Source organism: Musca autumnalis, unplaced genomic scaffold (assembly GCF_047663935.1).
Source record: "Musca autumnalis isolate F117 unplaced genomic scaffold, ASM4766393v1 scaffold_1, whole genome shotgun sequence".
In the NCBI taxonomy this organism is placed as follows: domain Eukaryota; kingdom Metazoa; phylum Arthropoda; class Insecta; order Diptera; family Muscidae; genus Musca; species Musca autumnalis.
In genome coordinates, this window is record NW_027411644.1 from 110,007,880 (window position 1) to 110,024,550 (window position 16,671).

The window sequence follows — 16,671 nt, forward strand, 5'->3', positions numbered from 1 at the left end:
ATCATTAGTACCATCAGAAAAAAGTAGCCAAACTTTAGGCTCATCAGAATTAAGAATTTTAAATTTCTTGATAACTGCAAGACGTCGAAGCTTGTTGCATATAAAATTCAAGTGTGCAGCGGCAGGGGAAAATTGATCATTTAGATACACTCGGTTCGTCAAGTCTCCAGCCTGGTCACTCAGAATATCACAGAGTCGGAGATTACGCGTTTTGAAGTACTCCCTCATTAAATTATCACGAGTAGAGACCTTATTGAATTTCACAAGAATTTGATTCTTCTGATTGATATAGCACACATGCTGAATATCAACACTAGCAACAGGCACATTAAAGAAGGAGCCCAAGGCAATCACAGGTGCTTCCAAGTTCTCTAGCCCAGCTGGTAGACCACCAATTAGAATGTCAGGACGATTCAGTCTCCTATGAATAACGTTATCCTCCCTCTCAAGAGCGACAAATTTGGAAGTGGTTGTTGTTTCTATACGTTGAATGTTATTAGTGCACTGTTTCAAGTCAGACTTCATCTCAGAAACACAGGTTGTCACTTCTCTCGTTAAGTCATCCAAAGAGGTTTTAATGCGATTCTGCTCAGTCTCATAATTCCGCATAAAGTTATCCAAAACTGCAGACAAACTGTTAATTTTATCGATGACTCCATCATTCTTACTGGTTTTCTTAATGTTAGGTTCACAAGCATCACAAATAAATGCAAAAGATTTTTCCGCCCTCAGGGCCTGCAAATTTTTTTCATCAACTTTAGCACACGATGTATGGATACAACGGTCGCAAACTATACAAAGGACACTAGGCTGCGTCTTGGTAATAGATCCATCACAGATCTTACATTTCGCTGATTTTGTAGCAGGCATATCGAAGCAACAGATAAATAACAGCAGAAGGCCAAAAATGTAGTAAAGTGAGATGCAATTACAGCAACACAACAACAATGTAACACAGCAAGGCTTACGCAACAAGATGCAATCACACTTTAGGCGCAAATAGTTAAAATCTCGGAAATTTTAATAAGTCACTATTATATATATATGTATTCACACCAAATATTGCGGCAAAAGTAGTTATTATAAATCGTAAACAGCAGTATAAACAAAAAGATCAGCTGCGCTAAAAACACGCGTCTACTCAAGCAAACAACAATGTTGCCAACAACAATTTTAAAAATAATTGACATTTTTGTAGGTGAAACCCACAAACGCACAAGCAGCACTTAACTGCAGGCGTTGCTGTTCCAGTCCCTGGAAATGCAATATTTTTGCAATTTAATTACAATGGATTCCGAGTTAAGATCGAGGTGAACTTTAGGGTCGGAAGAACATCGTGGTCATGGCGGTGGAGGAAACCAAGTTCTACAACAACTGAAGCTTACAGCGTTGTTGTGGTTAGAGAGGTGAGGCATATGCTAACCCTTTTGCCTCTCAACATTCTCTCTCATCGACAAACTGACAATTGCCGCAAGGAAAATTGCCTAATGTAGATATGGACTTACAACTGCGGAGGGATCGCATCAGAAGTGGAGGTGAGGGGATTCGCTTTCCTATTGCACCAGTCTGTTCAATACAGATCCATCGCGCTTGAGCCTGGCTATAATGACCCGTAAAGGGAATGTATGGTAGGTAGCAGGAAGGAAATTGTGCCAACATTGGCTGAACCAATTGGTAGTTCTACGTTTTGCACGGTCAATGAGGACGCCCCTACCAGAATTAGCGGAGTGTGCCATAGTTCTTCAGACTTTACCATCGTGTCATGTAGTCTAACAAATAATGTCATTCGTCGTTTCTCTTGTGTCAGACCCGACTGGCTATGGGACTATCTCCAGTACTAGGAATGTGGCTGCTTCGATGGGATGTAACCACAGATCAATGTGAGTGTGTCGTGCGGGACTGTGCCGCATGCTGGACATATGTTTTGCACGGTGACATCAATCCTTGCCTATATGAATTCAGACGGCTGCCGGCTGCACCATCCCGAGCGTAGCTGAGCCATGACTATTCAGGTTTGTCGTAACAGTTGACGCTCCTCATCTGCGATAGATGGGGGATGTTCTCCGACGTTCTTCCCATTTACACGATAGTCGTTTATGGTATGAGCGACTGCAGTCGTGTGAATGAAATTTAAACCTGCTTGATAGGCTTGTTGATCTAGGGGTTCTCTCTTGTAACGTTGGACCTTTCTATCTAGATCATGAAGATCCCTCCTGACATGCCTGTCACCATATGGTGATTAGTATGGCTCCCATGGTAACACCCGAGCAAGTACTGCAACGAAAGCATGCCATTGTGTTGCTGAACAAGACGAATCTTTGTCTCCTCATGTAGATAGTCCAAAGAAAATATGAAGGGAAACTCTGTTGCAGTTCTCAGGCCGGCATTCTGACAGGTTTAAATATTTTTCCATCGCGTTGCACTTATATTCGCTGAGGACCTTATTCCTACATCTCTGCTTGTCGCAGATGTGCCATGCGCGGACGACGTGAACATGCTGTCGATTGTGACCCCTAGAATCTTGGGGTAGTTGGTGGTCGGAATTCTGCTACCATCGATCTTGACATTCAACTCAGTCCTCATCTCCGCTGTCCATGAGTGAACAGAGTGACCGTAGATTTAGTGGCGGATATTTATTTGCATATTCCTCGCATGGAAAAAGGTGGTAAGATCGATCAAATTGGAGTTCATCATTTCACAAATGACATCGGGGAAGGTACCTGACGCCAGGATCATACAATCATGCGCATACGTTTCAATCTCAGTGCCACTGGATGGTTTGGAATACAAGGGAGGTAGAGGTTAAATACTTCCGGAGATATCACGCCACCTTGGGGGAACTCCCTGTTTCACTCTACGGGGATTTGACTTCTTGTTCCTGAATTCCAAGTACGACCAGTGTCCACACATATAATTGATAATCCAACGTTTCAAAATTGGCCGAATGGTAATCTGCTCGATGTCCTCAAACAGCTTTTGATATGCGAGCGCCATCAACACCGTCCTATCGCAGGGCTTGTTCTGGTTGAGTCCTCTACTAAAATGTGTAGAGATGACATGCAATGCTGTGCTGCTTATGAAACCCATACGGATGATCGGCTGCTGTACTGCTATTTGTCACGCTGGAATCTTTTTTACGGGCGACAAAAGCGAAATCGGTCTGCACGATACACATTTGCTGAGAAAAATTTCAAAATTGCTGTCGTAATAGAGGCCAAGAAGTTTAGGGACACATGTGCCAACAATTTTAAACCTCATGTATGTCTGGATGAAATATTACGATGTGAAAAGTTTGGACCGAATCGATTACTCATTTTAGCAAAAAAAAAAAAACTTTGTGTGAAGTTCTTACCAAAACTTTTCTGAGATACTATGTTGGCCCCAGAACCAGAAAATCATGCAAAAAGGCAGTAAGAGGAAGAGGGCTACATAATGCCCACATAACCTGCAAAAAGTTCTTAGTAGTCTTCGAATTCTTTATTTGGTGTTCAAAATCGTGGAATATTGAGGTCAACGGACTTGTAATCACTTCGATGACACTTAAATTATTATTCACCCACCTAAAGTGTTAATTTTCTCTGTCCATTTTTGGTTAATCAGAATCCAAATATTTACAAAACAAAAAGACATATTAGACCTCCGGATCTCTATTTAATATACATACGAGCAGCCATCACAGTTACCTAGATGTTTATATTTCCTCCCCATTCACCACACAGTGAGTAGAAAACAACGTTTTAAATTCCGCCGAATACTTAAAAAAATAAATCATACGCTCCATTAAACCTGTTTTATATTCAAAACTACATGTACTTGCGGTATTCGTTATACGCACTACATTACGAAATTCATAAATAAAATCTGATGAGCAATCTTCCACCGTATAATTTTGAATGTTTGCATTATAAACAAATTTGTAAAATAATTTACTTACCCGAAAAACCATTTATGTGAACTTGTAAAGGTACCGGTCGCACAGATGGCTTAAAATTATACAGCCCCATTTCTTTTATACCCAACCAATTGGCTAAATCTTGAGCATTCGCCAACGCAGTTGACAATCCAACAATACGAATATTACGTCCCGTATGTGATGTAATGAAATTTGTACGTGAAACAATAACTTCTATTACGGGTCCACGATCTTCGCCCAACAAGTGAATTTCATCGATGACAATTAGCACAACATCCTGTACATATTCTCTTGTCTGCCACGAACGACTTATACCATCCCATTTTTCTGGTGTTGTAACAATAACTTGTGATTCTCGGATAGCTTGTATATCGGGTGTTGTATCACCGGTAAGTTCCACAACTTTCTTACGCAGAGGACCAGCCTCAAAACGTTTTTTCCAATCACTAATACGTTCCTTAACTAAAGCTTTCAGAGGGGCTATATACACAACTTTAGCCTTTGGTGACATATTAAAGGCTCGAAACATTCCAATTTCAGCTATAATTGTTTTACCGGAACCTGTTGGCGCACCCACCAGGACATTGTTATTGGTGTGATACAAGCAATGGAATATTTGTGTTTGTATTGGATTAAAATGGGAAAAATTGTAGAGGGATTCATACAAAGGATTTTGTAAACAACTAACTGGCAGTGGATTTAAAGGCAATAATTCCGTTAATGGTGGATGATGTTCGGGCAAGACAAGATGTTTAAATGTCATTGCTGTCCACGCGTTACTGCCCAGCCATGTATCACTGGCAACGCGTATATAATATTGTGGTGGCAGAGGTTCTTTTAGTGGTATCGTCATCACCAGCTGTTGAGGTTTGCCACTATAGACAAATTTACGGGTAGCCTGAAAAGAAAAAACAATAATAAATATTAAGATGGAAATTTGATTTGTTATATATTTTTTTAAAACTACTATTATAAAAAAATATTTTTTTTAAAAATCCACGATTGTTGAAAAAATGTTATTTAATTTCCGATTATTGAAAAATGTTTTTTTTTAATTTACGATTATGAAAAAAAAATTTTTTTAAATCCACGATTATTGAAAATATAATTTTAGAAAAATGCGATTTAAATTTTCTTGAAAAAAGATAAAACGTTTTGGAAATATATTTAAACAAAACTACGAATAGAAAATATATTTTAAAAAAGTACGGTTTGAAAGATTTTTTTTTCAAATCCACGATTTGAAAGATTTTTTTAATCCACGACTTAAAAATGTATGTATATTATTTTCAATCCAGCGTTTAAAAAAATGTATTGCTTTTCAATCCAGCGTTTGAAAAAAATATTGTTTTTCAATCCAGCGTTTGAAAAAAATATATTGTTTTCACACCAGCGTTTGAAAAAATATATTGTTTTTCAATTCACTATTTGAAAGAATATCTTTGTGTTTATTTCACGCAAACCTAATAACGTCCGTATACCCAGGGCGTGTGTGGTGAAAAAAGTAGAACATATGTATTCTTATGAGAACTACAGAAATACGTCGAGCGTATACTTTTTGTAAGTTGAAAAAGTTTAACTTTGACAAACGTTATTGTTTGTATGTGTGTGTGTTTTGTATTTTAAATAGTTTCAGTTGTCACCAAACAACTTCATCAGTTCCCTTTTCCGCCGACTCTGTATCGATAAATAGGTCAATAAGCCCATCCAGCAAATTAAACAAAATGAGAAATTTGCTGTATGGCCCTAAAGCTGATTACCCTACAATTTGAGTCGAACTAAAGAATTTCATATCCACCACTGTTTTTATGTCGTCTTTGCTTTGCAAAGAATGCGAACATATGAATGTTGCTTCAATAAGCGGGGGTAAAACAACGAAAAAGTTGTTGTTATTCAAATACTTGAATACAACAAAATATGGACTTGAGCTGAAATAAACACAAAGATGTAAAATTCTGCAGTCCAACAATAAAAAACGCCAACAACAATAATAGGCATCAGCACGGCCTTGTTGATCAATGCGTAATGCAAAAACAACAACTTTTTCGTTGTTTTACCCCCGCTTATTGAAGCAACATTCATATGTTCGCATTCTTTGCAAAGCAAAGACGACATAAAAACAGTGGTGGATATGAAATTCTTTAGTTCGACTCAAATTGTAGGGTAATCAGCTTTAGGGCCATACAGCAAATTTCTCATTTTGTTTAATTTGCTGGATGGGCTTATTGACCTATTTATCGATACAGAGTCGGCGGAAAAGGGAGCTGATGAAGTTGTTTGGTGACAACTGAAACTATAGTATTCCCTACCCTCCGCCCGCAACTAATCAATTTCATATCCACTGTAAAACATTTTGTTGTTATTCAAATACTTGAATACAACAAAATATGGACTCGAGCTGAAATAAACACAAAGATGTAAAATTCTGCAGTCCAACAATAAAAAAACGCCAACAATTTGAAAGAATATATTATTTTTAAAAACTTCGATTTGAAAAAAATATATATTTTTTTAACTTCGATTTGAAAAAAAAATTATATCCACGATTATTGAAAAATATCTCTTAAGAAATCCACGATTGTTGTAAAAATATTTTTTTAAAAAATCCACGATTATTGTAAAAATATTTTTTAAAAAATCCACGATTATTGTAAAAATATTTTTAAAATAATCCACGATTTTTTTCCTTTATTCATTCCACCTGGGAACATAGGGCATTTACAAGAAAATTCCATTCTTCTCTATTATTACATATAAGTAAGAATATTTTTTTACGATTATTGTAAGAATATTTTTTAAAAAAAAATCCACGATTATTGTAAAAAAATTTCAAAAAATCCCCGATTTTTGAAAAATACTTTTTTTTTAAACTTACGTTTATTAAACAAATATTTTTTAAAAAATCCACGACTATTCAAATAATATTTTTGAAAATATCCCCGATTATTGAAAAAAAAACATTAATATTCACGTTGTACTTCGATTTACTTAATGTGTGCTTCCGTACTTTTTTAATGGTAAAAGTAATAAAAGAGCGAACTGTGAAAAATGAGATACACATACAACCAAGGCCTACAGAAAGTCGGCCATTCAGAGTTCTGTTAACAACTTTTGACAACAAACATAATATACTTTACATTATTGTGATTTGAGTTTTCTTGTATTTTAAATCACAATAATGTTTTTGTCAACAAACATAAAAATCAGGTGGGTTTATTGGCCGACCATCTGTAGGCCTTGCATACAACTTTATTAAAAAAGTACGGGAACAGAAAAATGGGAAAACGTAAAAAAAACCTGAACAAATGTCAAAGTCGACCCACCAGCCAATCAGAAGGCGGCAACCATGCTACTATTTTTTACACGCTCAAATTTGTTGTGTAAAAAGTTTTTAAAGAGAGTGTTAAGAGAAGTGAACATTTTACAGCTTTTTTGTGTACGGGAACGGGGTTTCGGGTAAAATGTGTAAAAGTGGTAAAAATTGTAAAAACTTTTTAGCTCTGGAACAACGCTTTAGACTTTTTAGAAAATTCGCGAAGTAAACAAATATTAAAAAATGCCAGAAGAAAGAAATGCTTTTTTTAAAAATCCACGAATAAAAAATTTTTTTAAAACATCCACGAATTAAAAATTTTTTTTTTAAATGTACACGAATTAAAAATTATTTTTCAAAACAACCCACGATTTGAAATACTTTTTTAATCTAAAATTAGCACTTTGAAAAAAGTATAAAAATCCACGATTTGAAAAAAATTAAAAAATCCCCAATCGAAAAAATACAAAACCCATTGTGTGAAAAATAGCTAAAATAGAATATGGGGCGGCTTCGGCACTCAGGCGGCTAAAATCCGTTAAAGGCAAAATTGTGAGTTTAACGAAGATCTATCATCTCCAAAAAGTTGGCAGTAGTTGTGTCACAGTTATGATAGCGGACGCACGCGGTTTTGTGTTTTCTGGGTATTGGGAAAAATAATTATGGTAGGTATGTTTTGTGATATCTTCTTTACCTTTTCTTATATCAAAAACATAATTTATACCGTTAGAAGAGAACTACTAAAGAATAGAAATCCCAAAAATAAGCTGAACCGATTTTCCTCAAAATTTCAGAGAATGTACAGGGAGGACCCGTGGTTAAAATAGGCTATACATTCCCAGCAAAATTTGACGGAAGGGGTTCTTTGAGATGACGTGATTTCATGTCATCTTTTGCATTGGTTCAAAGGAAGTCGTGAAAGATCCGATCTTTTCATTAGGATTTGAACCAATGCAAAGGAAGTCGTGAAAGATCCGATCTTTTCATCAACATTTGTACCCATTCCATCGATCCAATAGAGATGATGTTTGTGTTTTTATTTACACACCTGTTTATTTTCATTTTGGTATGTTCCAGTACTGCAAAAATCTACTAATTTTTACTATTTTTTCCGATAACATAAAGGAAAAATTATTACCGTAGTAAAAATAAGTAGATTCTTGCAGTTTCTGGAACAGACCAAAGTTGTTAGAACTGTCGTCGTGATGTTGTCTTACATTTCCTGCATATCAAACAACTAAAACTTCTAAACAATTGGTATTATATGAAGTCCCAACCATCGAGCTAAAAATAGAATCGGACTGCACACATTGCTATTTTAAAAGTTCCCTTGTCTGTTCTAAATCTGACATAGAATGAAATCAATCAAATCTCGCTTCTTGGAATTTGAAAAAAAGTCCGAAACGAAAAGGAACAAGAATCTGAAAATAAAGAAGAAACTACTTTTGGAAAGAAACAATTAAAAATAAATTAATTAAGCATAAATGGTATTTTCCATAAAAAGTCTCTCCTCCCCGTTCGTTACATTTTGTTCTTAGAGATCCCTAAAGCAAGTCGGGTTGTAGATCCCTACATATTTCCGTCACTAAACAAAAGAGTATAAATTACCAAAATGTTGTTATAAAATAACAAAATTATAAAATAAAAGTAATTTACGAAATAAAAATACTTAAAGGAGTGCATTTGGAGTCCATGTCGAAATCTGAACTGGTGATGGGAAGATAATTGAAAAAACCTTTTGTAAGACGAAAGAATATCAGTTGCAGAGAACGGAGGAAGTAATCTTTTGCGTTGCAGCGGTGGTGATTACATTGCAATTTTGGATGTAAACTTTTGAAAAACTAAACTGATAAATTAATTGTAGTTATTTCATGAATTCGTTTGAATTAATAAAGAGTTTTGTTTTTCATGAAAATCATATTTCAATACAGCATTTCCATTTTCCAAACAATACATGAAAATTTCATGCCAAGGGGTTGGTGAAAATTACATGTCAAATCATTGGTGGAAATGACATGCCAAAGCATTGGTGGAAATGACATGTCAACGCATTGGTCAAAATGACATGCTTAGGATCCAGAAAAGAACGTCATCTTTTGGGGTCCACGCTCATATAAAATTCATCGATGAAGATGCTAAAAAGATGACATGCTAGATCACTTGCACCCATGATTGAATGTCATCTTTGGCATCGAACATTTTGCTGGGTTGTGTTGAATTTCGGAGGGGTTTGGTACCTCCACTATGTCTGATTTAATAAAACCGCTATTTTAGCCACCCCGCTCTCCGAACCACCCCGCTCCTAACTTCCACCCTCCGAACCACCCCGCCCCGAACTTCCACCTTCCGATCCACCTTACTTCGACCTTCCACCCTGCTGCGGACTTCCATCCACCATGTTTCGAACTTCCACCCTCGGAACCAACCACCCTGCTCCGAACATCAACCTTTCCGACCCTAGGTACTCATTTTGGGACCTTAAGACCCGACCACGCCCAATTTCTATCTCTGAAACTTCTGAGCCGATTTTCCTACACATTTCAGGGAATGTACCGGGATAATTCTGGTGAAAATAGGCTGCATATATGTCCTCTGGCGCTTGGTGAAAATAAACTATATATTTTGTGGAATTTCGGCGGAGCGTGGTTCGAAAATTAATTGATAGACAATGGTGGTTGTGTCTCCGACCCGAGGGACTTATTTGTGGCTTTAAGACCCGGCCACGCCCACTTTTTTAAATGTGTTATATCTTCAAAAGTTCTAAACGGATTTCCATGTAATTTTCAGATGATGTACAGGGATGGAAAAATGCTATAAATTTTGTTAAATCTCGGAGGTGCTGGTTATACCGTGCGTCCTATTTTTTTAAATGCGCTATATATGTAAAATGTACAAACCATAAGACCCGACCACTCCTACTTTCTTAAATATGTTACAAATCAATGGAAATACCAGATGTTATGCTTAGCGAAGCTTTGGTCTTATTGGAAAGCAAGTATTTAAATTAGAAGGCAACATATCGATAGCTATAGCTAAATCACATTATAAGAAGGTGGAAGGACGACACAGTTGGCCCTTAAGCCACTGAACATTCATGTGAATGAAGGGCACATATGCAATATTAAATATAAGATATCACCTGGAACGAATTTACAATGGCACATAATAATTTAAGAAGCAATTCACCTTTAGATTTCAGACAAACACTTCCATTTATACTATTCCAGCAGATGAAATAAATGCATGCCTCAAGTCATCAGCTTGTTGGCGGTATGTTAAAATTACATATCGACACAAACAAATCTGAAGATTTTTTTTTTATTTATAATCACTTGCATATCCCGACTAATTAGCGATGCAATAAAAATACAATCGCTGACTTAAGGTAACATAAACCCTCGCCAGGGATAACAATCTTGACGCGATGCGGGGGCTTAAGGTCACAGTTTCCACACTCAACACCCTGGAAGTGTTTAGTTGGGGAACTGTGACCGACCAAAGGTTATCCAAGTAGCGGTCTCCTACTTATTAGAGACCCCCTAACGCCGGGGTGTCAGGCGAAACCGTGCCCATCGGTGTTCTAAGGTTTGCAGTTAGGGTACCAACTGTATTAGAACGGAGCCTCGTTGATACCTGGGCATCTCAACGCAGTATTGGCTTAGTTGTCATGTCCTTGCCATGGTACAGGAGGGCTATGCCATGGTGGACCTCACTTCCCCCACTAAATCTATGACGTATGGAGAGCAAAAATTTAAACAAAAAAACAACCAAAACTAATCCGATTGATGACAACAATGCAATGCCTAAGGACAATTCTTCAGATTTAAAATCTAATACCAAGTCTGGGGCAACCCAGCCAACGGTTGACGGGACGGTAGTGTCGGGAGGGGACGGACCTAAGGTACCCACTCTGGGAGCTGTCACTGACAGTTTGGCTGAACAAAGCCGGAAACTCCTGGAGATACTGGAGCAGACGTTGGCCCTGCGTCTCAGTCAGGGTGGCTATTCTACTGGGGCCGAGGACGGCTCATCGGATGACGAAATGAACACCACAGTCATTCCAGCGACTGTAGTCAACGATGAGTCGGCCTCGACCTCAGTGGAAGCAGCCACCTGTATGAACTCTGGACCAACCGATGCACCAGCTACCCAACCATCGGCCGCAGCCGATGTTGCTGGCTCAAAAGGACTGGCTGCTGTTGAGGAAGGAGCTCCGACCAAAATACCGGCCGGTAAAGCTCCCACCACCTCGGATAGCTCTGCTAGTAAATGGGCCAAAAAGAGGAAGGCGTACCACAGAGCAATGCACTTCCTCAGGAAGTTCATTGACAGGGAACCCTCATCTATAACGCTGAGAGAATGCAAGCTGATCAGGATTAATCTCAAGGTAGTGAAAAAGATCGAAAGATCTCACCCTCACTTACCCAAGGGAAAACCTGATATCAGCAAGCTTTCTCTTATTACGGCAAACGAAGAGGTTAGGTCAATGCCTACATCGACTCCCACAGCCCCCAAGGGCCAAACTGGAAGCGATGTTGACATGATCCGTAAACCATAAAATGATTCGCCTCCTTCGACCTCAAAGCTCTCTTCAAAGGGATGTCCCGTCACACAGACAGGGCAAACCTCAAAGAAGAAGGCAGCCAAGCCGAAGGGGACGCATCATAAGAGTTCAAAATCTGGGAAGTCCGACCGAACACCGGTCTCCGCACCTGGGGGAGCACCTACCAAGCCCAATCCATCTCCACCAAAAATCGCGGTGAAGAGAGACAGGTCAATGGAGGAGCCACTCCCCAGTGCTAAGAGGCCCACTTCAGGTCAACAACCCATTATTCACACCCCCTTAGCCGGTTGCCCTAAGACTGGGAACAGGAAAGATGCCGCAGCCAGTTCAGCCTCACAAGCTAACTTGGGCCACAAGGAATCTTCCAGTTCCCATCTCAAGACCAACAGCAGGGGAAAAAGAACAAGCAGACCGATGGTACCGGATGAGTTGCGAGCAGCGGTCATCGATAAATCTGACCCTGATTGGATAATCAGAGAGGATCGATGGCTACTTATCGAAACTCGTCTGCGTGACATCGTGTTCGCAGGAGAAGGGGAACCTCCTAAACACACCCAATTTGGCAGTGCCGCTCCATACAGAGGCGTTAGGGTCATCTGTTGTGAAAATAGGGAATCTCTGGATTTCCTCACTTCCACGATAGAGGGTCTTGGCGAACTCTGGGAGGGATGTCAATTGGCAGTCGTTGGGGTCAACGAGGTCCCTTTCAGAAGAGTGTTGTCAGCTTGGGTGCCACCTCCACCTGTGGATTCCGCGCGCATACTGACCATACTCGGCAGACAAAACCCCAATCTCCGGACCAGCACATGGAATCTGGTCAGCCACAATCCGGAAAATGGAGGTGTTGCCATCAGGGTGTCAATAGACACTCAGGGGCAAGAGTACTTAAGGACTCGTGAGGGCAAACTACACTTTGGTCTAGGATGGATCAGATTCCGCCTAGGACGAAAGTAGTGGAGGAACGGAGGCAGCAGCCGCTTCGCATAATGCAGATTAATCTGCATCACTGCAAAGCGGCTGCTGCTGAACTTCTTCTAGCCCTCAAGAAGTCTGAAGTTGACATCGTCTTAATCCAGGAGCCTTATTTATACAAGAATAAGGTTGCTGGGTTAAACGATAGCAACTACACCACCTTCGCCACATCCAACGGGGACAAGGTAAGAACCTGTGTAGTTGCTAAGAAGAGTCTTAAACTAATATTCCTCTCTAATTTCAGCGGAGGTGATATTACGGCTGTAAGGATGGAATGCAGCTCCCATGGAGCCACCATATTCTCGTCCATTTACATGCCATTCGAGAGCCCTGACCCACCGGGCAATGACGTGGAGAAGCTTGTCAAAGAGATGGGTAGCACTTGCCTCATCATCCTAGGATGTGATGCCAATGCTCACCATTTCCACTGGGGCAGCAGAGACACAAATGCCAGAGGTGAGTCCGTATTCGATTTTATCTTAAAATATAATCTCAGAATATGCAACAGGGGAAATGAATACACTTTTCAAAATAGAATCAGGGGGGAGGTTATAGACATAACCCTCACTAATAAAGACGAATCTATTATCAGTGACTGGAGGGTATCAGAAGAGTGCTCCTTTTCGGATCATCGGAAGATATTCTTCCAAGTCTCTGTTAATGGCATTCAATTTAATTTTTTAATTTAATTTTTATTTGACAAACACAGTAACCTAGCCCATAGGGCCATGAGCGGTTCCAAAAACAGCTATACAATAACTACTCTCAGATACTTATATCTAACAATATTTCTTAGCATATCATGAATAGAATTAAACATAAATAAAAGCAAAAGCATGTAAATTAAGAAATGAAAATATATAACAAAATAATCATTAATAGAATCAGCTATGCAACAATATATCATTACAAACTAAGGCAACATTTGTGAACGCTGTATTTGATTACGATTAAAATGAGCACATAATTTATTCTTGTAACATTTTAAGGAGGAATTAAATGTCTTGAGACATGGTGGCAGATAGTTATAAACACGCGAAATTCTAACATAAAACGATTTTTCCAAAAAAGGAGTCAACTGCGGAACAATTATCTGTTTGTTCCTCTCAGAATGAGAAAACGTGAACAGACTCAACACACATAAAGGGGTCTTCAACATAAAAACCTTATAGAAGAATAACATAGACCGCAAACTCAAAAAATTTTCAAACGTGCACCCAAGAAACTCTTTCACATAAGGAGATATATGATCACGACGTTTAACACAGAACACATATCGCATAACACTATGGAACAAAAGTTTCAACTTACGCAAAGCACATCCCGGACTACCCCCAAAAATCTCAACACAATACAAAAAGTGAGGCATAATCAGTGCATGGACCAACTGAATTCTAATGCTCTTAGGCAGAGCTAAGTCCAAACAGTACAACTTTCTTAGAATAAAGTTCACCTTGGACACCAAAGAATTCACATGCACATCAAACACCAAACCACTATCAAGAAACAAACCAAGACATTTCATAGAGCTTACAACATTTATAGGAGTACTATAGATGGAAACACTTATTGAATCCTCTTGCATGTTTCCGAAGAACATAACTTTAGTTTTCTGAGTATTGATGGAGAGTCCATTGCAAGACAACCAAGTAACCAGCATATTCACAGTAAAATCAATCGACGACTGCAAAACATCCAAAAACACAAATTCTCCTTTAAACAAAATTTGCACATCATCAGCAAAAGCAAACGACATACAATTCCTACTATTAATACAACTCAACAAATCATTGACATACATCACAAACAACAGCGGGCCAAGAACAGACCCCTGAGGAACACCACTACTCACTGGAAGCATACGAGAAACATTATTTTTACAACAGACGTACTGACGTCTATTGAACAAATAAGAAAAAATTAACTTGCAAGCCGAGGACGAAAAGTTATACAAACTATGCAGTTTGCTAACCAATTTGGCATGATTTAGTTTGTCAAAGGCCTTTTCCAAATCCAGTGACAGTAAAACACAACACCCTCCAGCACTAACTGTATTCCTTATATTGTCAGTCAAACCAACAAGAAGTGATGTCGTGCTACGATTACTCCTAAATCCATGTTGACTCTCATGTAACAACGAATTCTGATTAATGAAGCCAAGCATTTGATCTTTCATAATATATTCAACCATTTTTGAAAGAATTGGCATTATTGATATAGGCCTGTATTCACCAGTATCGCCACTTTTGTGAATAGGCACTATCTTGGCTATTTTCCACACCTCTGGAAAAACAGACACTGTTAACATTGTATTGACAACATGTAACAAAAATTGACCAACAACGGGAAACACAAGCTTAAGAAACTTAAGCTGAAAGCCATCATAACCTACAGCTTTCGACTTTATTTTATTAAAAGCTAGTTCCAATTCAGCACAATCAATGCAACGAAACGAAAAACCACCATAAGCATCCACAGGAATACAAGAAACATCAAAGATATCCATAGACTGGTTAGAAACAAAATCCGCATTCAATCTCTCAACATCCACACCCTCAACTTCACTCTCCGAATCACTCAAACCATTCTTACTTAATATGGACCACACTTCCTTTGTGGTTTTATTTACAAATATATCCTTATGTGCAATAAATTTCAGCCTCCTTATGATTTTCTTAGCTCGATTTCTACAACGACAAAATATATTCCAATTTTCGATATTTTTATCACGAAGGTATTGGCTATATGCAACATCCCTAAGTGAAAGGTGATATCGGATATCTGGAGATTTAAACCAGTCGAAATTATTAATTTTACAATATTTTCTTCTAATAGGGACAACACTTTGCAAACATTGAAGACCATAATTTAGAATATTGACCTGAGAATCAACATCCGTCAGTGCATATATTTCATCAAAGCTGCACAAACCAAAGGCCTCAGAAAGAGCTGCAGGGTCAACAGAACTATAGTCTGCATACTCATAAAATTTACGAGAACAATACCTAGGTACATTAAAAGAAACAAATAAAAACGAGTGGTCAGAAATTCCAGGACACGAAAATTGATTCGAGCATGCTAACAAACTCGAACACGAAACAAAAAAACAATCCAACAAAGAGGTGGAAGCATGCGCAACATCAACACGCGTTGGCATTGAATTGTGCACAACAGACAAATTCAAACGATTACAAACTTCTCTTACTATTAAACTCCGGGACAGGTCAAACATGTTATTATTAAAGTCACCCATAATAATAACATTCGACAGCCACCATATAGAAATCCACGGAAAACCGACTGGGACAAATTCAATGAACTAGTAAGCTCCAAGCTGGGAGTATCACGATACCCCCAAACAGCCACTGAGGTTAATAGTGCAGTGAATCACGTGACAGAGGTTTTGGTGGACAGCTATGAGACCGCCTGCCCACTCACTTACCCAGGCAGAAGATGTCAACCGGTCTGGTGGTCGAAAGATCTGGCTAATCTCAGGAAGATTAGCAGAAGGCTCTACAATAAAGCCAACAAAACGAAGTTGTCCACAGATTGGGAGAACTACAAGGTATCTTTCAATAAGTACAACAGCGAAATAAAGAAGGCTAAACGCAGATCTTGGGTCTGCTTTAGCGAGTCTATAGAGGGAGTAAAGGATGTAGCCAGGTTTCGTAGAGTACTGTCGAAGGACCCTAAATCCATCGGCAGTATCAAGCGGGATGATGGCACATGGACTAACTCCGGTCTAGAAACTCTGGATCTCCTGGCCAAAACCCACTTTCCCAACTGCATGGATGCACCAGATCGCTCAGCCGATCCACCAATGTGTAACCAAGCCACAGGGGAAGTGAGTGTCATCGGGGAGATCATAAGTCACACAAAGATAGCTTGGGCGATAAACACTTTTAAGCC

The 16,671-nt window shown here is 38.8% G+C and overlaps 2 protein-coding genes across 3 annotated transcripts in view; one reads left to right on the plus strand and one right to left on the minus strand.

Annotated features, from left to right (window-relative positions):
- The window catches only part of obe (activating signal cointegrator 1 complex subunit obelus), a 54,423-nt gene that overhangs the window by 16,969 nt on the left and 20,783 nt on the right, over positions 1 to 16,671 (minus strand). For both annotated transcript variants that reach the window (XM_073988100.1, XM_073988109.1), the window contains one exon: positions 3,935 to 4,811. In XM_073988100.1, coding sequence (XP_073844201.1) covers positions 3,935 to 4,811 — 877 coding nt within the window. The remainder of the gene's footprint in view (positions 1 to 3,934; positions 4,812 to 16,671) is intronic.
- On the plus strand, positions 10,633 to 13,097 carry LOC141404638 (uncharacterized). Its single transcript, XM_073988157.1, has 2 exons — positions 10,633 to 12,947; positions 13,007 to 13,097. The coding sequence occupies exon 1, from the start codon at positions 10,963 to 10,965 to the stop codon at positions 11,782 to 11,784; it is 822 nt and encodes a 273-aa protein (XP_073844258.1). The 5' UTR covers positions 10,633 to 10,962; the 3' UTR covers positions 11,785 to 12,947; positions 13,007 to 13,097.